This window comes from Carettochelys insculpta, chromosome 1, assembly GCF_033958435.1.
Source record: "Carettochelys insculpta isolate YL-2023 chromosome 1, ASM3395843v1, whole genome shotgun sequence".
NCBI lineage: Eukaryota > Metazoa > Chordata > Testudines > Carettochelyidae > Carettochelys > Carettochelys insculpta.
The window spans coordinates 17252590-17277289 of record NC_134137.1 but is presented as its reverse complement, the minus strand read 5'-3'; the positions used below and the strand labels follow the sequence as shown (position 1 = coordinate 17277289).

At 45.9% G+C, this 24700-nt stretch overlaps 1 protein-coding gene across 3 annotated transcripts in view; it reads right to left on the bottom strand.

The window, feature by feature from the left end:
- GDPD5 (glycerophosphodiester phosphodiesterase domain containing 5) overlaps positions 1–24700 on the bottom strand; it is a 368574-nt gene that overhangs the window by 20212 nt on the left and 323662 nt on the right. For all 3 annotated transcript variants that reach the window (XM_074980897.1, XM_074981070.1, XM_074980992.1), the window contains exons 10-14: positions 21157–21239; positions 15430–15580; positions 10702–10920; positions 7705–7862; positions 3191–3338 (exon numbers count right to left, since the gene is read on the bottom strand). In XM_074980897.1, the coding sequence (XP_074836998.1) occupies positions 3191–3338; positions 7705–7862; positions 10702–10920; positions 15430–15580; positions 21157–21239 (759 nt within the window). The remainder of the gene's footprint in view (positions 1–3190; positions 3339–7704; positions 7863–10701; positions 10921–15429; positions 15581–21156; positions 21240–24700) is intronic.

Genomic DNA, 24700 nt, shown 5'->3' with positions numbered 1-24700 from the left:
TCAATATGAGTCAACAGTGTGATGCTGTTGAAAAAAAAGCAAACATGATTCTAGGATGCATTAACAAGTGTGTTGTGAACAAAACACGAGAAGTCATTCTCCCGCTCTATTCTGCGCTGGTTAGGCCTCAGCTGGAGTATTGTGTCCAGTTCTGGGCACCGCAGTTCAGGAAGGATGTGGAGAAATTGGAGAGGGTCCAGAGGAGAGCAATGAGAATGATCAAAGGTCTAGAGAACATGACCTATGAAGAAAGGCTGAAAGAATTGGGCTTGTTTAGTTTGGAAAAGAGAAGATTGAGGGGGGACATGATAGCAGTCTTCAGGTATCTAAAAGGGTGTCATAAGGCAGAGGGAGGGAACTTGTTCTTCCTTGCCTCTGAGGATAGAACAAGAGACAATGGACTGAAATTGCAGCAGGAGAGGTTCAGGTTGGACATTAGGAAAAAGTTCCTAACTGTCAGGGTGATCAAACACTGGAACGAATTGCCAAGGGAGGTGGTAGAATCTCCATCACTGGAGCTATTTAAGAAGAGGTTAGATAGATGGCTTTCAGGGATGGTCTAGAGGGTGCTTGGTCCTGCCATGAGGGCAGGGGGTGGACTCGATGGCCTCTCAAGGTCCCTTCCAGCCCTACTCTTCTATGATTCTATGATTCTATGATTGGAGCCAGGAAACCAGCCAGGGCTGCTGCCCTGCTCAGTTTCCCAGCCATACAAGTGGAGGGGAGCTGGGAGCCACGGACGCCTGGTTTCCAGCTCCCCGCCACTCTGGAGACTGGGAAATTGCTTCTCTCAGAGGCAGCAGCTGTGAATCAGATTGTCCCCCTTGACAGGAGCAGGAAACCCAGTTTCCCGCTCCTGTCAGAAACAGCAGCCTGACTGTGGCCTGCTGCCCTTGACAGCAGTGGCTGCCGTCCCTGACAGGAGCAGAAAACCACTCCTGTCAGGGGCGGCAAGAGTCAGGCTGTGGCTCCTGACAGGAGTGATTTTCCTGCTACCATAGGGGCGGCAGTTGTGTCAACAAAAGACACACGCAATTTGACTCACTATTTTCATAGCAACTCACATAGGAAATGTAATTTGAAATAGAAAACTGCATTTATATAATCACAAAAGAGCAGTGGTGCACTGCAAAAGTCCCTCCTTTGCATGCTTGACAGCAGGACTGACAGGCCTAGAATACCTGCTAAAATAGCAGCTCTGTCGATATTTTAGGACGACTTCTGTGCTTGTGAACGGCATCTGCATTTTGGACTTGGAATTATTAGTACCAGGAATTGGCCGATGAAAAGAATCAGCGAGAGCCCAAGTGAGCATGTCTGTCAGCGAGGAACCAGCCTTACCACAGAGACAGATACAGCTGGCACTGATTGACAGCAACAGCAAATGGAAAGTACATCCCTATTCATCCTTAAAAGTGCCACAAACGCTTCTGGGGGCACCTGAGGGCCATAAAGAAACATGCCCTGGAGATCACTATTTTTCAGCAAGAATGAAAAGTCTCCTCTGGCTCCCAGGGTGAAATCACTTCTGAAAGACTCTGATTTACTCCAGACAGAATAGAGATGTTATGAATCACACATGATCCCAACACTTAACTATACAAAGGGAGTTTTATTATACACAGCAGACAGTTATACACCAGTACCCAAGGAAGGCTAGGCTGAGAGACTCAATAAGGAGCACTTAAAAGAAAAGCTCTCTTTGCTTTTCAGCTGTAATGCACTTTTAGGACCAAACTTCATCTGTGACATACCCACAGAGCTCAACAAGTTACACTAAAGGGAAGGATTTAGAAGACAGGACATTCCTCTCTTCACCTGACTTGTTCTTCTCAATCTGCTTGTTTTTGTCTTCTCCAATTCTTGTGCTGCTCATGCCAATGTGGCTTTAGCTCATTCACCTACTTGACACAGGCAATACTGATGAGGGCAACTCATTTGTATTGCTCTCCGGGGTGGTAACTTGACAGCTAACTCAGCCACAGGCTAGACTGGGTGTTAGGACAAGTGAGTTTGATTCTGGCTTTGCCCACAATTGTGTCTAAACTTTGGCAAGTCACTTCTCCTTTTTGTCTTGGTTTATGGAGGGGTGAGGAATTTTTGCGCTGGGGGCCGCACAAGTGAGAAGAAAAATCCCGCAGATGTGGGTCCCAACTGAAAAACAGAAAAAGGCACTCCACCATTCCCCTCACACACCAGCCCCAAAACTGGTGGGAGGCGGGGTGTCAGGCCTTGTAGATTTAGGTTCTGGGGCTGGGCCAAAAAGAGGGGTTCAGTGAGAGAAGGTGCTGCCAGGAATCAGGCTGTGGTTGGGGGGATTGGGAAGTTGGTAAGCTGCAGGAGCAGGATGTGAGTGAGGGGTCTGAGAAGCTGGGTGCAGAAATGAGATGGAGGAGGGGAGTCTGAGCTGAAGGGAGGTGTTCCCTTCCCAAAACAGCCCCACTAGAGGTTCTAGGTGCACAAGAGGGGCAGAGACTGCACAACTTAGTTTCCATAACCCCTACGACTCTGCTCTAGCTGTCCGTATGAAAACAGGGTCAATTCAATGTTGCAGGAAGCATGTGTCCTGGAGCAAATGCCACCCATCCCTCCCCTGACTGGTGCCAGGCCAGCCCCACCTGGGAAGCTGGAACAGTGAAAGGGACCAGATGCTCCTCATCCACCAATCAGATGAGTCCAGCCCTGTCACTCTTACTGCCTACTGAGGAGACCTGTTCCTCCTCAGGAGCCAAAGGGAGCCCATTCACCAACTGACTGCCCAGCTCATCCAAAGAAGGGATCCACTTTACACTTAACATCCCATACACAGTCTTAGAAAGTCTTCTACCACCATCACTGATGCTAGGAACAGCTGCCAGACCGGGGGGAGGCACACCAAGAGGTAGCTCAACACAGTATTGCCTGGTGAATTAACTCATTTGGGGTGGGAGAAGAGTATGAAAACAGAGTTTTTCTGAGGACAGAGAGGAACCTCTCAGGGAACCTTATAGGTTTGAGACAAAACATTTCTGAAGGAGTCCCTCGTTAAAATGTTGGTAGCATACCATTAAAACTGCTCCTCTAATAAATGGTATTGACAGTCCAGAGCTACCTCCGACACACCCAGAAGGCTGTCTCTGGTTTCTACAGGGATCGCAGTAGAAGCGTGTCTTATGTACCATCTGGGGAGTCCATGTGAGGTCTTGCTTACCATAAGCCAAATGGGAAAAGGCACCTTGCTAAGGATTTGTGAGCTATCAGACGTGACAGACTGAACACCAGCACACCACAGGATAGAGTACAGCCAGGGCTCATTCACAATGTAGAGATTAACGCTCAGGTTGGCGGTGGTGTATTCCCTGCCGAGAAAAACAACAGAGGGGTAGGTTATTATCTCTAAGTACAGTGCGTAAAGGACACAAAATACATTGGTGATTCACGAGAAATTAATACAAAGGGAGTTGACAGTCCTCTAACAAACAGACAGCTTTTAAATATTGGCCAGATTGGAAACTGATGAAGTAGGTCATTTGGAAACGAAAGACCACACCAAGTCTCGTCTGGCCTTAAAACCCAGTAATCCACTATTTTGATCTTAAAAGCCTTATTCACTCAGATTCTGCCTTAGATATACATAGTTCTCTCACCACATATGGCAATGTGCTGGACACATTTTTAAAAGGCCTGCTTAATTAAGGTGAAGCAAAATTAACAGCCATCACAGATGCCTATAATACTGAAAGGGCAATCCACTTATTTAAACTGGAGATCGATGCTAGAGTAAATCATGTTCTTACTGTCCTGCATGGGGACAGACCAATGTATGGGGCTCTCGTTCATTAACAAAATAGGTCTCAGGTCTTCCGAATGCTGGAATCCATCTTTCCAGGGGCTTGCTCCAGAGGTCAGAATGCAAGACTGAGAGACAAGAACTCTCAAGTTGCAATGTGGATATGTGACTACTGTGTGCAGATGTGGTCACCTCATCTCACAGAAAGATACCGTGGCATTGGAAAAAGTTCAGCAGTGGGCAACAAATATGAGTAGGGGTTTGGAAGAGCTGCCATCGGAGTTTAAAAAGACTGACTTTTCAGCTTAAAAAAGAGGAGACCAAGGGGGGATATGATAGAGGTTTATAAAATCCTGACTGGTGTGGTGAAAGGAAATAAGGAAAAGTTATTTACTTGTTCCCATAACACAAGAACTAGAGGCACCAAATAAAATAAATGGGTGGCAAGTTTAAAACAAATAAAAGGAATATTTCTTCACCCAGGGCACAGTCAGCCTGCGGAACTCCTTGCCAGAACATGCTGGGAAGACCAGGACTTAAAGAGGGTTCAAAATAGAGCTAGATAAGTTCATGGAGGATAGGTCCATTAATGGCTCCAAGCCAGAATGGGTAGAAATGGCGTCCTCAGCCTCTGTTTCTCAGAACCTGGAAATGGGTGGCAGGGGAGGGATCGCTTCATGATTGCCTGTTTTGTTTACTCCTTTTGGGGCATCTGGCATCGGCCATATCAGAAGACAGGATACTGGGTTAGATGGACCCAGCATGGCCATTCTGATGTTATCCTGCCTGTGGCTCTGGGTTTCCCATCTGTAATACGGTAATAATGAGTATGTGCCTCCGCAGAGGACCATGATGATTCGTTAATACTTGGCTAGTGCTTTGAAGAGGGACAAAGCTACATGCAATTCTGGAGGTAGCACAAGGCTGTCAGAACACTTGAATTATACTGAATGCTGAGGGAGTGGCTTGAGCACTCATGAAAGCAATGCTGGCCATGCTGACTGAGTGCTGCACATACAGACGTTGGGACATTTATCTGTAGGCAAAGGATGACATTTCACCAGGGTTCATTCAATCCATGTGGCCGATAGCTCCCCAGTTAATGAGTCTGTGGCAGAACTACGCAATGTCTGTTTGAACCCTATGCACCTTAGGTTTGCTGACATGGCAGGTTTGATCTTTAAGGCTGCCGACCACACAGAACAGAGCTGGGATAATTAGAATATTTCTACACAAATGCCAGGGGGCATCCCATCTCCAAAATTCTCCAAGAGATGGACAATGAATGGAATGAGTGGGCAGGGCTTTGGCCTATATAGAGCACCAGAGGCTAACATGCAATAATAAGATTGCCTTTGTAGTACTCTGGTGGCCTGGTTACAGTAGCTCTGTATCACATATAAGTTGGTCTGGTTTTATTTTCAGCAGCAGAGCCTCAGGCAGCAAGCTTTGATTACCAACATTCATAATATTACAGGTTGAACCTCTCTAGTCCAGCACCCTTGGAACCTGACCGGTGCCGAATGAGAGAATTTGCCAGACGACAGGAGGTCAATATTGTCTAGCAGCATTACCGACACTTCCACTGCTAACTGGCTGCTTAGAAGACATTTAGGGGTAAATTACAGCTAAACAACAGCAAAGAACACTGACAGCCAAGACTGGTGTCTGTAAACAAAGTCTATGGACAGTGGGAAACTTGGTCACACTTAGGATACATGATTGTCCAGTTAACTAAAATCATGCTGATTATAAGTTGCCAGACAACAGAGTTCCGTTTAGAGAGGTTCTACCTGTCTCTCCTTGTGCAAACTTGGTGTGTGAAGGAAAAGAGCAAAGACAGAAGCCAGTTTGCATTTGACATAGTGGGTACATTAGAGCATCAACTCGTCAGCAGAAGGACTTTGACAGTTGAAAAGGGGGAGCGGTGCATTTGACAAAAACTGATGTGACTTAATAACTAAAAAGGGTGTATTTATTTCTGATGCAGTAGCGCCAAGAGGGTCCAACAGCACAAGGTACTATACATAAAAAGGAACTTTGGGTCAATCTTCCAGAGGTTGCTTTAGTGCCCCTCATGGGGACATGCTAAGTGGAATCATCAGGGCTTAACAGTCAACCCTGGTGCTCCACATTATTGCGAGGAGTAAGGGAGGTGGACGAGAGAGTTTCTCTCATCGACCTCCCTCTGTGTGGATGGCCTGATAAATCGAAATTCAACGTGTCGATTCCAGCTATGCAATTATCATAGCTGGAATTGTGTACCTGGCTTGGCTTTCTGGTCTAGTGTAGACCCATCCTTAATTTAGACAAACAAGACAGAGTGGGAGAGGAAAGAGAGGCCCAGAGGGGGAGATGACTTGCCCATGGTCACAGAGCAAGTCAGCAGCAGAGCTGGGAATAAAACCCAGGTCTCTGAACACCCTATCACTAGGCCTCTCTGCCTTTCCTCCAGTGAAAATTACAGGCTATATATGTGCCTTCTTTCCTTTCCCCTCCCCTTCAGCCCATTGCTGGCCTTCTGAGAGCATAGGCTGTTCCAGGCAGGGCTTGGATCTAGCTATATGACACTTCCTCCTAAAGCAATGCATCTCCACGCTGCCTTATGAAGGGACCTACTTTCATTTTTAGCTCTCATGTATTATCCCTCCTGCCGCCACCATTCTCACTACTGCTTGACTGCCAAAGGCTTTGAGGAAAATGTCAACCTTGGCAAGCAACAGATCCTAAAAATTAACAAAACCACCTGGCGGCAAAACAGCCCTTATCTGTTCAACCTTATCAGCTGAGGTTACTTGTACTCACACCCTCAGCTATTCAAACCCCACCTGCCACAGAGAAGAAGAAACATGGCATTGGCTAATGAACAATGAGACAAGGCCAATTTAAATAGGGTCGTTAACAGACTGCTCAAATTTATCTGCACCAAGTAATTTCTGAAAGAAATCAAGAGCTTGGTCTAAATCGCTGGCTTGCAGCAGCAGCAGCTGGAGCGGATAAATGAGATGCAAGGGGCAGCTGCTGATTGGGTGGAAACACTGCCTGGATGTGCTTTGCATGAGAGGCCTAAGATTCCTCTGAAGATGGTAGTGGAATGAGAATCGGATGATTTCAGAAAGGCTCACTTGAAGTCATCACACATTAGGCTCCAAGCAAAAGGCTATTAGGATTAGCCAGCCTCTCCTTGCGTGTCCATGACCGTCATTTGGAAATGGGCCAGACCATCATAACATAAATCTTTTCTCCCACAGGATCTTTGGCAAACACACTTCTGCAGCACAGGTATTTGAACTACACACCACCCGTTACTGTCTGAGGAGTCAGACCCAGGGCCACCCTCTGCCTATGTTTTTGTGGTGAGGGGGGTGAAAAAGAGATTTCTCCATATACTAATACTACCTACTTGTCTACAGCACTTTTCATCAGTAGATCTCAAAGTGCTTTCCAAAGGAGGATCACTAGCTGCATTTTATAGACGGGAAAACTGAGGCACAGGCCAGTGCTGTGATTTTTCCAAAGGTACGCAGCAGCAGAACAGTAGCACACATAAGAATAGAGCCCAGGTCTTCTGAGTTCCAGCCCAGTGCTCTAGCCCCAAGTGCGGTTCGCGTACCCAAAGTTTCCCAAAGTGTGGTTCGCGTACCACTGGTGGCACTCAAAAGGATTTCAAGGGGTACGCGGCAGAAAACAAATTACTAAAAATGAGGAGATGAGCACCCAAAAGGGGCGCATGAATGGTTTCAGTTTGGGAGACACTGCTTAGCCACAGCACCTTGCTGCTCAGTGTCCTGGTTGCTGGCTTCACCACAGCTTGGGAGCACAGCAAACCTCAATGGAAAGGGGAGAGAGAGCAGCTATGTACTTTGACTTTACAAAACACACACAGATCGACACGTGCAGGGCAAGTGGAGATTCACACCAGTGAAAGCCAGCACCTGATGTCCTCCTTGGTGACCTTTGTGTACCGCAGGTTCAGCTGCTTGATGCCCTTGTCTCTCAAGCGCGCCGCGTCTGCTTTGATGTCAGAGGTTTGCCGGAAACCGGGTGCCATTTGCCTCACCAGCTGACGCTCTGTGCTGGGCAGCCACATCACCTGGAGATATGGAGAGTCAGTACACTGAGCCCCTCTGCCTAAAGAGAGGAGTCTCAGTGGAGGAAACCAGCTTGAAGCTGGGAAAGGGTTAGGAATAGGAGCTCTGAGCCTTTCGAGCACAGAGAAGCAGGAAGAGTTAAGCCAAGCCAGAGAGTTTGCACTAAGGCTGTAACGAGCTTCAAGGGGCTTAAAGCCCCCTTCATTTGTTCTGCTGCATTTTGAATGTGGGGCTGACTGGCTGACACCGTGGGGTCTTGACACCTGACTTTCACCTCTACAGACATAGGTTCAAATTCTAAGCCAGAGAACAAGAGGGAAGGAATTGTACAGTTTCATGATACAATGCACTCTGCACACATCAAAACACCCAGTTCACCACACTCATGGCAAGAGGATGGGAACATTAAAGGGGCACAGGTAGAGATGGACAGGAAAAACTTTCCACCAACTGCTCAAGTTGGCTCAAACTAGCATTAGCTGTTCTTCATTTTCATTCAAACCCTTCAAATGTGTGGCCCTTCCCACTCTGATTTCAAAGCCTTGTACACACATCAGCTTAATCAATTAACAAAAGTAGGTTCTACCTCAGTCCCAAGGTCTGGTGGATGCAGGAATTACTGGGTGAAAATCTTTAGCTGGTGTTCTGCAGGAAGTCAGACCATATTCGTCCCTTATTGGCTTAAATTTTATTACTCTAATAAGAATAACTAATCATTGCTCATCTAAAAATGCAACAGAGCAGATTAAGGCAAATTATGCACGTTTTCAGTCAGCTAGGCTGGAATGCTGGAGCAAAGGAGTTACACATTGGAGATATACATATCTCCTGGAGCAGGAAGAGACCCCAAGAAGTCATCACATCCAGTTCCCTGCCTTCTTGGCAGGACCCAGCACCCTTCCTCACAGATTTACTTTTTTAAATCTATTTGCCCCAGACCCCTCCTCAAGGACCAAACTCACAGCACTGGGTTTATAAGGCCAATGCTCAAACCAAATTCACTTGAATAACTATACAAAGCACCTCAAGATGGAGTGTGTTTGTGCTGCCACGGGCCTGTATTTTAATAATTATTCTGCTCACCTCTCTGCATTGGCTCACCCATGCCACTGCAAAGAGTGGAACGCAATTCCCCTTGTGAGGAAATGAGTTCTGGGAAACCTGATTGCAATTCAAACTGGCTCACAAAAAGAGTATTCTCTGGCAGTAGGGCTGCACACTTAACTGAAACTTGGATGGCAGCAGTCGTCATTAGAAAGACAGATGGGAGCTAAAAATGGATCCTTCCCCAGGATAATAATTTCATAAGTATGATTGCTAAACACTTCCATTTTTCTCTGCATACATATGTATTATTCACCTAATTGGAAAGTCTGAAATATTTCAGTCATGAGCCATGCCGCTTCTTAGCACATCAGCATGTGTGACTGGAAGCTACTTCCAGCAGCTGAAAATCAGAGCGGGCGGCAGGAGGGAATCAGACATTTCCCAGTCTGGCTGGGCTGAGCCCATCACACATTTCAAAAGTTGCCCCAAGGTCTGAAGCTGGGAAATGGGAGTCTTCCCCTGCAGCAGCTGGTGTCACCTGCAGCTTCTCCCATGTTATACTGGAAAAGCAGGACAAGTGCATGCAACTCATGTAGCTAACAGGGTTTCCCGGGGACTGGGAGGAGGCTGCTGGTGAAGCTGGTGGAGTGAGTGAGCGAGCAGGACCCACCCAGCCCTGGGGAGACAGAGAGGCAGACTGACAGCCCTTTCTTAGGAGAGGACAGGCCTGGGTGAGATTTCTGCCAGCAGGAGAAAGGTTTGTTTCTACTTCTGTTCAGGGGCACAGGACCACGTGTAGGTTTGGTAATTAAACAGACCACGCTAAGTGTGCTCACTGATGAGGGGGCAAAGGGGGCAATTGTCCCTGGGCCCGAAATTTCAAGGGCCCCAGAGCTCTGGCCTCTGGGTCTTTTTAAATGGTTGCGCCAGCACTAATGAGCATGGCTGGGGGCTGGTGCTGCGGTCTGGGCAGTGCTGAGAGCTAAATACCCTAAGTTCCGCCCTTGGCCCCGCCTCTTCTGGGGCACAGAGCTGGGGCCTCCTCCCACCTTGCCCTGGAGTCCACAGTGACTGTCAGCACTGCTGATGCTAGGATACCCAGCTTGTATCAGTGCTTTCCCCTCTACACAGAAACCACTGCCCTGCAAAGTGCTAGATACTGGGAACCTCCTGTCCAAAGGGGCCACAGTGCCTTGAAAGGTGGGGAGAGGCTGGAACTGATGTGGGTGCCCCTGCCAGAGAGGGAGGCCTCCCATCACTTTTGGGCCTGGACACTGGCTGTTCCCCAGGAAGGAGCTGCCTTGTTCTAGAGGAGGCTCACTGGCTCCCACTGTTGGGCACCGAGGGGAGTGCTACTCTGTCTGCACCTCACACCCCCCATGAGAGGACCTCTCAGAACGCTGAAGGTCAGCCTCTCAGAACGCTGGGGTCAAGCTGCCTCTGTCATGAGGCCTCGAGACGCCGCACTGCCTATATCCTGACCTCTCTGCCGAGTCTTGGGGCACCCCAAATCCTGGCGCACCCCAAACAGCATCCACAGTGCAAAGGGGCAGTGCAAGAGGATGAGTGAGGCTTTCTGGGATCAGATCTCCCCCGGCCACTCTGTGCTAGAGGGTGGACAACAGCTTTGGGAAATGGGCGGTGTGGTTTCAAAAGCCTCTATAGCAGGGCAGGAAAACTAGCCAGAAACCAGTGTCCTGCCTGGAACTCTGATTTCTCCTGTTACTAAAGTAACTGCTCTTCCTTTGAGCTTGAAAGAGCCAACCTCTGTTTCCAAAGCACTGTAGGACTTACTTCCTGCTGCCGGATCCCTGACTCCAGTATGGTTTGCAGGGTAATGTTGATGTAAGTGCTGTAGTAGGGATGGTCTCGTGGCACGTCCTGAAAGTTCAAGATCACCGATGTTTTGTTTTTGGCGATCTGTAGCATATCGGCCAGCTTGCAGACCGATTGGTTGGCAGCTTCCAGGTAATCTGACTTGGAGAGGGAGCCAGCTGTCCAGAAGGGGTCACTCTGAAAACAAAGAAGGGTCAGAGTTATTGCTCTGCAACTGGAGTCCCTGCTGGGACAGATGGCAGACAAAACTCATTGTCTGCCTGTGTCGGGGTGGCAATGAAGTCACCTCTGACAGCTGCCCCTGAAATCTGCCTTGTGATGGGCCAAGCTGCTAGGGAAAGCTGAGTAGGAGTTTTCCAACAAAACAGGTCTTTTTTTTTCTCCCATAAAATACTGTTTCATCCAAACAGATTATTTTCATGGGAAAGGATTTTAATTCAACTTTAGTCAGGAAGGTATCTCAGATCCAGGAGGGAATTGCTGGTCCGAGAGAGAGAGAGACAGAGAGAGAGAGAAAGAGGCAACACAGATCTCAAAATGCCCAGAAGTTTAGTGGTCAGGGACACTCATTGGGAAAGTGAGAGCCTGAGGCCCTGCCAGCTCCGAATAAGGTAGAGAGACTCAAATCTGGGCTACTGAGTATCCTGGGACTTGTCTCTTTCTCCCTCCCTCAGTTTTTGTGAAAAAATTCACAGGGCCAGAGGTTCATCCTGGAACAGGAACCGTATCTGAAATCTGAAATTTTCACAGGATGGGAGATGGTTTCCCACCAGCTCTGATGTCAGGTCTCAGTCCAATAAGTAACAGTCAAGCCCAGTCTTCCACTCCAGGAGACAGTGTGGCCCCACTCAATAAGGCACCGAATGAGGTGCCTGGAGAGATGGCTTCTCATTTCAGTTCTGACAATGACTTGTTGAACAACTCTGGGCAAGTCCTTCCTGTGGCACAGTTTTCCCTCTGGAGGGTTTGCTGCACGCCCTTACCAGCAGTACTGTGTGCGGTTCTGGTCACTCCGTCTCAAAGACTGGAGCATCAATAGGAGGTGGTTGGAAATGGGTGAGAAGAAAGATCAGGAGCATGAAAACACATGTGGGAATATTTAATTTAGCCCATTTCATATCACAGGGACAAAGGGACAATGAAAGAAACAAGAAAGTGGAAACTTCAAAACAGATGAAGAAAGTCTTAATTAGCCTGTGGAACTCGCTTCCACAAGACAACATTGAGGCCAAGAGTTTACTAGGCTTCTAGAACAGATTGGATGCTCATATGAACACCAATAACATCCAGAGTTATAACAGATTCACAAATTTGGGGACAGAAAGGACCACAGTGATTATCTACTAGGCTGAATTCCTGTATAACACAGGCCATAAGACTTCCCTGAATTAATTCCTGTTTGAACTAAAGCAGATCCTTTAGAAAAAAATCCAATATTGATTTAAAAACGCCTCATGATTGAGGATCCATCACAAGCCTTGGTAAACTGTTCCAATGGTTAAGTACTAGAGTCCTACAGGGATACAAAATAAGCATTTGCACCTGCAAATATGATCCGTGGATATCTGCATTATCTGTGAATGTGGATACTCATGAATATAAAGCAGATATCTGCAGATTTGCAGGTTTCTAGATGAAAAAATTGTATCTTCATCCATATCCACAAAAATGAGTCATGAATAGTTGCAGCTAAAGCAGACGTCTGCAGATTTATAGGCCTCTGTTAATTAGGGTTACCATATTTGACCCTTCAAAAAAGAGGATACCCCTGAGAGGGAGTGTATCTGTATCGGTATCTACCAACTCACACTGTATTAATGTTGTAGATATATTATAATATGTTAATACAACATGAACTGGTAGATACCGATACAGATACACTCCCTCTCAGCAGTGCCCTCTTTTTACAAGGTATTTCTACCATTAATTATGCTCACTGTTAACAATCTGCATCTTATTTCCAGCCCTTGAATCTTGTTTTACTTTTGCCTGCTCAACTGATGAGCAGTGGAGACTGAAAAATCAAAAGAATTTTAGAAGAAATTCAAATGGTTGTGCTTCAGGGAATAAATCAACCTCTAGCTATTGAGGGCCACAAAGAAATTTTCCCGGGGTGCAGGTTATATCATTATGGCCTCCTGCAGCATCTCTCATCCCTTTCTCTGCAGACAGTGGTACTAGTCACTGTTGCATACAAATTCCTGGGCCAGGCAAACCAGTTGTCTAGTAATTACCAATCTAGTATATTTTGTGTTCCTCTGGCTTGCCATCCTATCTAAAGTGCTTTGGGATCCTCGGATGAAAATGCTGGGTGAGTGCTAAGTACTGCCTTCATCATGGGCTGCCTTGGTTTAAAATATTATATGGGTCCACCATCACTGACACCCTGTCGTTGGACACTGAGCTAAATAGGAGGATCGGAAAAGCAGCCACAACTCTGTCCAGACTCAGCAAGAGAGTATGGACTAACAACAAGCTGTACACTCACACCAAAATGCAAGTCTACAGAGCCTGCATCCTCAGCACCCTCCTTTATGGCAGCGAGACTTGGACCCTGTATGCCCGCCAGGAAAAGAGGCTGAACGTCTTCCACTTGCGCTGCCTCAGGCGCATCCTTGGAATATCATGGGAGGACAGAGTGTCCAACACCGCCGTCCTCGAGCAAGCTGGAATCCCAACCATGCACACCCTCCTCAGGCAGCATCGACTCCGCTGACTTGGCCACGTCCACAGGATGAATGATGGAAGCATTCCAAAAGACATCCTGTATGGTGAGCTAGCCTCTGGCAAAAGACCTCCCGGACGCCCCCAGTTGCGTTGCAAAGATGTCTGCAAGAGAGACCTCAGAGAGGTAGACATCGCGCTGGACAACTGGGAAGAACTAGCAGACGACCGCAGCAGATGGAGGCAGGGGTTACACAAGGGCCTTCAGAAGGGCGAGATGAAGATCAGACAGCTAGCAGAGGAGAAGAGAGCGCACAGAAAGCACACTAAGGACTTGCCAGACACTCACTACATCTGCAAGAGATGCAGCAAGGACTGTCACTCACGTGTGGGTCTTCATGGTCACAATAGACGCTGTAAATGAAGTCCTCAATTGAAACTATAAAGGGCGCGATCCATAGTCTATGCAGACTGAAGGATGCCTACTACTACTACTGCAGCAGCAAAGAGTAATGAGAAGGCAACTGGGGAAATGCTACAGAAAAGCAGCACCCCTCCCACCCCAGATAAAAACAAGCTTCCTCTTTCCCCATCCCCCTTACGAGTCATGGCTTCTGTCTTTGCACCCCCTGCCCCTCCAACGACTACACCGCTGGCTCAGCGGAGGAGCTAGGGCTGAAGATGGAGCTGGGGAGTGGAATTGGAGATTGGGGATGGCTAGGGATCAATGGCAGCTTTAGCTGGGGCCAGAGCTGCAGCTGAATGGCACTCCCCACCCTCATGGAGGCTGGCTCCAGGCCTGCTGCCCCCCCCGTCCCCCCACCAAGGGTTCTCTGCTGTTTGCAGCACGACAGTGGCACTGCGATGCGATGTTGCAGAGGAACAGCTAGCTGCTACTACCAAGATACTTCCTACGAACATAAAGCTGTGCAGTCTGGAGAGGCTCCTTATCTCACAGGGTAGCGGAGCTGGGATATAGTCATTAAATTTGAGCATCACCTTCCATTAACCCTCCATGTAATCTCTACTGCACTCAGAAGGGATTGAATCTGCTGCCGGCCCCCAGCTGTATAAGGAAACAATTGGTTTTTGTCAGAAAAATGGAGACCTTGTCTGCACAGAATCCATTCACCCCCACATGTGATTTATATTTTAGTCCTTTTCAGTCCTCACCACCAAACGGCTCGTTAAGGGTTATTAAAAGTGAAATGAAGAGGAGACAGATTGCTACTGAGCTGGCAAATTGCATTATGGATTTTAAAAACATTATAGGCCATAACCCGCTTTTCCTGTTTTTGCAACATCCCATGGATGAGCAGGGAGATAGCAGGATACAACCACAAATTCTCCTCTTTGGGAGGCTCTTCTACAGTATCTTGACCAGGAGTATTTTAGCAAGAGGGGAAAAGTGCTATATCATCTGGAAGGATCTGATTCCATATAAACACACCTTTTGTTTGCCTCTGCATAACACCAGAATGGAGGAAATTTTTGATTAATGTGGTGTAATATTTGTGGGCCTTCTAGGATAATTCACAGCAGTAACAATAATGTTTAATGCTTTATGTCCTAGTATTTTCATTTACAAAATGGGGAACTGAGAAAGTCCACTGCCCTATCAACTGGGCAACCTCACTCCCCAGGCAAATGCAAATACAAAATTAAAAACCTGTGCACACAAGTCAGAGTTTCAGGGTGTGCAAACAGAGCATTCTGCTTCAGAACCTTGCTGGGGTCTCTGGAGGAATCCTTCATTCGTCAGGCTGGAACTGGCCAAACAATCAACAGAAGTGTCAGAGCTAAATTGTTTGGTGCCATATGGGAGAGCTGAACAGGGCAGCCTGGCTTGGTCCGGTCACACTTCATCAAATCCTTTTTTGGAAGGGACGGCCACACTCTCACCCACCTGACAGGGTCCCGGTGTGAACTTTCCACTAATAGCCTGACTTTGGATACTGGGCACAAAGCATCCCCCTGCTCCAGACAGTAGGTACCCTGTCTTCAGTACATGATCAAACGCACCTTTAGGAACCATATTCCAGCATTAAGCCTCTCCAGGTCAGTCCAGTTGAACATAGAAGAATGCTTGTAAGCCAGCTCCGGAAACAGTTCCTCCACATTCGTTGTCCTCCTGAGTGTCTTGTCATGCATAAGGAATGGCACTCCATCATAGCTGCAAAGCAGAGCAGCATCTCTGTTAATCTATGGACATTAGCTGCATATATACAGTATTAGAGAAAAAAGGGTTGGTTTCCACTCCTTCCTCTCCCCATCTTTGCAGACCGGGATTAAAAAGTGGTTCAGATTTCAATTAATTTTGCAGGCCCTTAATGTTCTTGATTCATTAAAAAAGCTACATGCAGAGGGGAAAAGTAATCTTTAAGATGCATTTCAGATGCTTTCATCCACTTTAAGGTTTACACAGCTCTTTCTTAGGAGTTGATAAACTAAGAGATAAGAACAGAACCCCCCAACTGAATGATTGTGAGAAATTCCTCCCCCATCCTACTGTGGCCCAAAACTCACTGAAAATTCATTATTAACCTTGTTAATTTTGTTTTCACAAACAGGCCCTTTGTGCAGGTGTAAAGCCAGTAACACCTGCCCTGAAGAGTCTTACAAGCAAAAAATTAGACTAAGGATAAAATTTTCAAATGCACCTGAGTTAATTAGGATCCCGATTTCCCTGCGTAGGACAATCAAGTCTCACAAAATATCAATAGGGTCTAAAATGATTAAGTGCCTGATGCATAGTCTGTACTGGTGGTGCTGATGTGAAGGCTATGTGTAACTACATGCTGCAGTGAAAGTCTCTGGCATCGGTGACACAACGTATTGCCAGAGCCTGTCTCCATCACCAGAGTCTCTCCCCATGGCTTGAGTGGCTATGCAGCCTGTAGGGTACCTGCCTTAGGGCGATGCTGTCTTTACTCCCATAAGCATTATCTCACCATACACATTGCTATTTAAACCCATGCTGAGGGGTGTGCAGCGAATGTACTCGACATGCTGCTGTAAGTGTAGAAATAGCCCGAGTCACTTTTGAAAATGGTATTTAGTATCCTAAGCTACCTCGGCGCTTTTGAAAACATCACCTTATAAGCAACAAACGAAAGGAACGGTACAGTGGGAACAAAGGACAAAATTATTCACTACAAGTTATTCAGACTTCGTTCTGGGCATTCTCTGGGGATTCATTTTTCAGTTTGACGTGCTTTTGCTTATCTGAGACTTCGCTGGAGCAGGAAGTGGGCAACTATCTTAAGAGGCACAGTTCCTGTGTTATTTACAAGCCACTTGGAAGCAGCAGATGCTGGGGGATTCTCACAAGAAGGCCTATCTTCTTGAGAGTCCCAGCCCACCTTTGCAAACAGTTCTAATAAAGAGCCAAAGCAAACATGAAATCAGAGTAACCTTTTGAGAGTCACCTGGCACTGAAAAATAGACAATCTATTACCAGTCAGCAGTAGCAAAAAGGGTTTAGGGCAGCATTTCCCGAAGTGCGGTCTGCAGCCCAGTACCAGTCTTGGAAAAAAAATACCAGTCCTTAGAAAACATAAAAATTATCATGCATGATCCTATTCATTTGGTACATTTCGTATTTTCCTGTGTAATTTAGGTAATAACAATAAAGTAGGCACTTAAGTATTTTATATCAAGATTTATATTATTACGTACTATTATTATTGTGAATAAATAATAAACAGGGAAAATGTATTCATTTTTCATTCTTTTTTTATATGTGTTTAGATTTTTGGGCTGCAAAAAAGGTACTGAAAAGAAAACGGGTTCCAACTATATAGAGTTTGGGAAACCCTGGTTTAGGGCATGAAGAACTCGCCAAGAATGAGCTGGCTAAATTTCACAATGCTCCTTTGAGGCACAGAAGCCGTATTCCCATTTCACAGATGGGAAACCTGGGGAATTAGGTGACTCACTCCAGGTTACGGATGGAGATGGTGTTGGACCTAGGAACAGCACTCTGGCTCTTAATCCTGTGCTCACATTATGCTGGCTCATCTCTCATTATGTTATGAGTTTTTTTCAGAAAAAGAATGAACCATGGCTTTAAAGTGTGGCTCTCCTCTGAGCACCCGTGATCTGGACTCACCATGAGGCATTCAAGATACAAACTCACAGAGCCATTTGTCAGCCTACCAAGAAAAAGGACTGTTTTCTAAATGACAGCATCATAAACCCAGCATGAAAACTGAATGTCAGTGTCACGCTTTCCAGCTGCCTGAGAAAGGTTCTGCAACCTGCACATAGTGAACAATTTTGTTGCAGATGTGGGAGCCAGGGTAGGATCCCTTGCTGTCCATAGGTGGACTGGCTCTGCAGTGCTAAAACCAGAATAATGAAGGTGCATATTTTGGTTGGAAAAACCAGATACATTTATAATGCAGACGAGGCTGCAGATTAGCTGAGCTAAAAAGTCGTTATAAAAAACCAGAGGATCCCACAGGGGTCCGAGAGCAGAAGATGGGATTTTTTGCTGTGGAGGTTTGAAATCTATCACAGAGCTCCACAGCAAAGCCTTTGGAAAGAACAGGCTCTAAAGAGGATTTTTACAGTGGTGCAGGTTGGTGTGTGCAGTTGCTCATTTAGAAGCTACTTCCACACTCCTGCTGGTGTGAGGAGTAGGGAGTGAAGCCCTGGAAAAAGCCAGGGGTTTCAAAGCACAGATCTGCCCCCTGTGTAGCAAGGCTCAAGAGGGAGACCTTGAATACAGACCGAGCTAACAGTGAAACCCACTCGAATCGACCTGGGAGACTGCCAAGATATCTGCCTTGCCCTGGGAGCAGTGCAAAGCCTACTTCAGTGGACACAGCAAATGCAATGCCTACTTGGAGGCTGCCTGTTGAAGGCCCTTATCTGAAACCATTTTCTATTTCTAGCAATTAATTATAGAAACTGCCTCTGCCCCATTTTCTCCCATAGCGATGTGCTGACAGCACCAGTCCTGGCCAGCAGCAGGTCACACCTCAGCATCAAAAGCTCTTCCACAGGGTTTCAAGCTGCCAAGCAGAAACAGCATTCACTGTGTTGACTGTTTAAGGTAGGAGCCTAAGGCTCGGTCTGTCTCTTGGAACACTGGTCTCACACAGCTTTGGCCACCACGGTGCTGCGCAGAAATCCTGTGAGGCATTTACCGTTCTCTCCCCTCTTTAATCCCCTCGCTGGCCCCATCTGGGGGGTAGTGTCAGCTGGAAAACATAAGCGCCGGACTAAGCAGCACCCTATAAACAGGAACGGGTAAGAAAATCACTGCACATGGAGCGGAGCCCTGACTTCATAAAGACCCCACAGGACACATTTCGTGACTCAAGAGGGGCATGAAGTCAAGGACACATGCGGTCTCTGCATGCCAGTGGAGGCAGGGGGAACAAAAGCTTTTCATTTCAAGTGCAGATCAGGGACCTCCTGCAGGGGGTGGCAGACAGCTCTGCAGCTGTAGCACAAGGCTGCCATTTCAACGGGATTACATACACTCATAGAGCTGGAAGGGACCTCTGGAGGTCATTGAGTCCAGTCCCCTGTCCTCTTGACAGGACCAAGCACCATCCCCCTTTTTTAAAAAAAAAGTACTTACCCTCCATGGCCCCTGCAAAGATTGAACTCACAACCTTGCAATTAACGAGCCAATCTGCAAGCCCCAAGCTCAGATAATTTGATCTGCCCTCAAAGCACTTGAGTGATGTTTTCAACTTGGTGCCTCAGAAAGGTCAGCTGACCCTGTTAAAATAGCTAAGCAAAGCAAAGCAACTAGGATCAGCCCCAAATGCACAAGCGATTAAGTTATTTTCAGACAGATGGAACTCTCTTCTGAAGGATACTAAAGGGATTAAGACACTATCAAGACTGATTCGGCCTTCAGCAGTGCAGAATGACCTCTCACTATGAGGACAAGAACTTCCACTAGTGTTTAAATACGTCTGCTCTCCGATAATGAGCGCAAAAGAGAAACCCACAAGCCAGTCGTTAACTGCAGACTCCTTTCAGATAAAATAACTCACCAATGAGGTGGGTTTCCTTTTTTAAATACCATTTGCATCTCTGTGGCTTCATTTCAAACCATTTTTTAGGATCACATACGAATCTTGCTCTATATTGTATGCAAGTACACTGTCACTATTAGATGAGACAGAGAGGGTCACTGCCTTTTAGTGCAGCAAAATAAAACCATGAGAATCCACACGCACCCCCAACGTGAAGAGCGGAAATCGGACTTAGCAGCTAACTTGATAACAAAACTAAAAAAAATCATCCTCTCCAGGAATCAACCTGGCTCTTGTGTTTCCAGACATGGCAGGGGAACACCTTTACTGAATAGGCTCTGCTGTGCATTTACATGTCACAAGTTGGCAAGGACTTTCTCACTGCCTCTTCCACATTTGCTCTGCTTCTGCTTTCCCTCGTTTCCTTTTTCTCTGTGCCCCATCCTTCTATTCCACTTCCTTCATTTTTGTTGCACACAGACTAAGCAGAAATTGAATGAATATCATTAATGGTGGGGAATGGGGGAAGGATGACAAGCAGACAAAATCTCATTAAATTTTCTTCAGCTTTAGCATGATGGTAAGGGAAAGCAAAGAGATACTGAGTCTGGGCTGGTAGATTGTCCTGAACTTTTTAAATTTGGATGGCACTGTGCAATGAAAAAAATATTCAACTTTTTTTCTCCTCCACTGCAAACAGAACTTCACTATAGCCAAGGTCTTTATAATTGAGTGAGTCAACAGTGTGATGCTGTTGCAAAAAAAGCAAACATCATTCTGGGATGCATTAACAGGAGTGTTGATAGCAAGACATGGGAAGTCATTTTTTCACTCTACTCAGTTCTCATTAGGCCTCAGTTGGAGTATTGTGTCCATTTCAAGAAAGATGTGGAGAAACTGGAGAAGGTTCAGAGAAGAACAAGAATGATTAAAGGTCTACGGAACATGAGCTACGAGGGAAGACTGAAAGAACTGGGCTTGTTTAGTTTGGAAAAGAGACGGCTTAGAGGGGACACGACAGCAGTTCTCAAGTACCTAAAAGAGGGTTACAAGGAGGGGTAGAAAAATTGATCTCCTTGGCCTCTGAGGATAGAACAAGAAGCAGTAGGCTGAAACTGCAGCAAGGTGGGTTTAGGTTGGACATTAGGAAAATCCCCCTAACTGTCAGAGTGGTTAAACACTGGAATAAATTGCAGACAAAGGTTGTGGAATCTCCATCACTGGAAATATGTAAGAGCAGGTTATATAGACAGCTGTCAGGGATGGTCTATATTGTGCTTGGTCCTGCCATGAGGACAGGGGCCTGGATTTGATGACTTCTTGAGGTCCCTTCCAGTTCTAGTGTTCTATGATTCCTTTAGAGAAGGCAGCCAGATGAAGTCAAACCAGACCCACCTTATCTCACTGTAAATAAACCAAAATGCTGTATCCACAAGAGGGACTATGTTGTGAATCTTGGCCCTTGATATGAAGATTACTGGAAAGTCTGGTTTGTTCTATAATTTAATCTTTTATAACTGTGCCAGCCAAATGTCTCTCAGCATGCATACTTTATAAACAGCAGAATACAAGAAGACACAAGCACATTCTCCAAGAGGCCCTTCTCAGAGGATGCTACACATACTACAGTGGAAAACATAAGCGGCAAAATTCAATTCTGGAATGAAAACAAAGCAGATCTAGTATTTTGGACTAGACCTGGCACTCAGGAAAATCTTTGCACTTGAAGCTAACAGCTACACAGACTTGCCTTATCACTACGTCAGCTTGTATTCCATATATTTTTTGCTCCACTGCTTTTTGGAAGGACATCATTGTGTTTTCTGGTGCCAGCTAGGGAAGAAACAGTGAAAAAGTCTATTAATAAAATATCAATATTTATAAAGGCCCCTGTTGGTGAGACATACATGATGCTGTAGCAACCACACGACAAATAAATAAAACACCTAAAAATGATAATGAACAGATTTAAGAGATGACAAAGCAGTATACTGGAAAAAATATTATAAGACTTCACAGAATGTACTCAGTGAAAATCATGTTTTACTACTGCCATGAACTGGCTAGAGGTAGCACGTGTGATTACCACTGCCCTTCATAGATGGAACTAACTCTGCCCTTTAGCATGCTTTAAGCCAGCTAGCTGCTAGCAAAGACACTCCTTTACTTGGTTAGTAGGGCCAGTTCATTCTGAGTTCTACAGTGAAAGATTATGATGTGCACAGAAGTCCTAGGCAGCTGTGGATTTATTGTCAAATGCTACATTGTTGGAAAGGTTTGGTATTGTTTGCTGGTCCACTGCATTGGTTCTCAACTTGTGGTTTATCAATGACGGATACCCAGCGGTGTGCTGATAAGGGCCGTCTGGTTACTCTGAGTTGGTACACCTCATTCATGGATGGTAGAAGCAGGGGTGCTGCCACACCCCTGCAAATGAAGTGGTTTCCATCTTTTACAAGGGCTATAGATTGGTTCAGTGGCTCTTAGCACCTCCACTGTACAAATTGTTCCAAACCCTCTATAGCTATTAGGCTGTGTGCAGGGCTGCCATTGGGAGGGCAAAGGACCCAGTTGCCCACGGGCCCAGAGTTCCAAAGGGGCTCAGAGCTCTGTCTGCAGCCATTGCTACTGTGAATAGTAACAGAGAGGTAGCCATGTTCGTCTGTATTCTAATAAAACAAACCAGGAATCCTGTAGCACTTTAAAGACTAGCAAAATAATTGATTAGGTGATGAGCTTTCGTGGGGCAGACCCACTTCTTCAGTCTGGACTGGAAATGCTGTAGATCTGAAGAAGTGGATCTGTCCCACGAAAGCTCATCACCTAATCAAGTATTTTGTTAGTCTTTAAAGTGCCATGGCACTGCTACTATGGCAGCAGGAGCAGCAGGTGCTCCAGGCCTCTTTGAAACGTGCAGCTGCACTGCTCTGGCTGTGTGTGGCTGGAAGTGAGTGAGGTAGGGACCAGCACCACAGGTCCGGGTAGCTCTGAGAGCTAACTACCATTAGCCCCGCCCTTTCTGCTTTTGCCCCACCCCTTCTGAGACAGAGAGCCACGCCCCATCTTGCCCCAGGGTGCACAGTGACAGGCAGCTGCACTGGTTCAGTGAAAAGTTAGCTGGAATACATAAGCTATTCCAATTCCCTACTTTTCCAGGACAGCAACTCCTGCAGTTGACAAAGGGAAGTTCTGACATCACAAGAAGCAGACGAGTTGCCATAGACAATTGCTACAAAGATACCACACCGGATATGGGAAGCTAGAGAATGCTTGCTCCCCTGAACGCATTTCTTTCACGCGCTCATTCCTCCCTGAAATGCTCTATTGTGGCATCTAAAATCCATCGCGTTTTTTTTTAATAAAAACATGTTGGTCACAGTTTTTATTAAAAACGACAAGGAGACCTGTGGCACCTTAGAAACTAAACAGATTTATTTGGGTATTAGCTTTCTTTGGGTAAAACCCACCTAGTCAGATTAGCCATGAAAGCTTATGCCCCAATAAACCTGTTAGTCTTTAAGGTGCCACAGGACTCCCCATAATTTTCTACAGATCAAGAAAGACTAACACAGATGGCCCTCTGATACTGGACAGTTTTGATTTAACAGATTTATAACTGACTGTGGTTAACAGTCTCTGCTTCTTTCTATGGATTTCACTCCTACATATTTTTGGGCAGGGAAGAGGGCGGGGGCGCAGAGGGTGTTAACATTTTATTTTGTCAGACATTGCTTTCTTCCTTTTGAATAGAGCTGAAATTAACAGAGTTGTTCTTTTCACAACTTCAGTGTGGGACACAAATCATTTTTTTAAAGCCAGTGATACCATAATAGCATATCCAAGCATTTAAAAATCATGATTCCTGCACAAATATCAAGATGTTTAATTTAAATTAATGAAATTTGAAATAAAAGATGCTGAGTCTTTATTTGCCTGCAGGCTTTTGAATTTTTGGGGTGCCCTCACATCAAGAGTTTTTACACAATCATAAGGTCTGGAATTTTTTATTTTCATCGAAAAGCCAAAAGGTTCATATAACAACAGAAAATCAGGAACTGGGGGCTTCAAGAGAAACATCAAACATCATGAGTGCGGACAACACTGCTGCTATGTTTGAAAAGCTGCATGTGATTCCAATTCTTTATAAATTAGGAGGCTCTTTCAAACCTACCATACTCAGGCCCTGCAAGTGTCCACGTAAAGACATTAAAAAGATGTTTACTGGTATTATACCATATTTAAACATAGGTATAACTCTGATTTCTTGGGATTTAAACCAGGGATGGATTTAGTCCATTCTTATGGTTACCAACCATGTATTTAACACTATAAATGTACATACTGCTTTAGAAAAATAAGAGCAAGCCACAATGTCTGCGTACGAGAGTTTCCAGTCAAAGACAGACTAGTCAACCAGACAAGGAATGCAGAAACACCCACAACGCCCACCACATGGGTCACATGAGGTCAGGAGAAAGATCTATTCCAAATACCAATGCAATGACCAAAGCTGTCAGAAGAGGGCAGCATTCAAACAAAGATCTAAGGCAGCTAGCATAAACATATTCAAGGTTATCCATTGCAAAAGCATTTCCTGCTCCTGCATAGATGTCCGAGTCCAGCCTCTGACCAAGTAGCTCTGGTTTCATTGAGAGGAACAAAGCCAGCTGATCCTATTTCCACTGAGCATCACCTGACAGTCTCTTTCACAGTCTGCACTCACAGAAACAACAGGCTGGCACCCACACAGACAAGGCTGAGTCTGACCCTATGCGGGGAAGGTTGAGAGAGATCAATTTAAGGCTGGTTCAGGGATACAATGCCTCAGTTGGGAGATACCTCAACACGTCTGCTTTTTAAAGCCCACTTAAAAGGCTTTCAACCAGAACAGGAGAAGAACAAGCTACACAAATTGCACTATAAAGTTCTAAATGTACTAATATCAAATTATGAAACTATTAACAATATAGGTTAACCCTCTCTTGTCCAGCACCCTCAGGATCTGACAGGTGCCAAACAAGCGAATTTACCAGGCCATGGGAAGCAGCATTGCCAATACTTTCACTACTTACGGGGCTCTTAGAAGACATTTGGGGTAAATTACAGCTAAATAACCACACAGAACAGTAAGGCTGTGTCTACACTTGCAAGCCCTGTGGATTATCCTGTCAAAACTTGTCTGCCTGAGAAGATTCGTTAACCTCATACGTCTGTTCCACGATGACATGACTGGCTTTGTTCTTTCAAATGGCGAGTCCTCAGATCCATTTGAGATATCCACTGGTGTGAAGCAA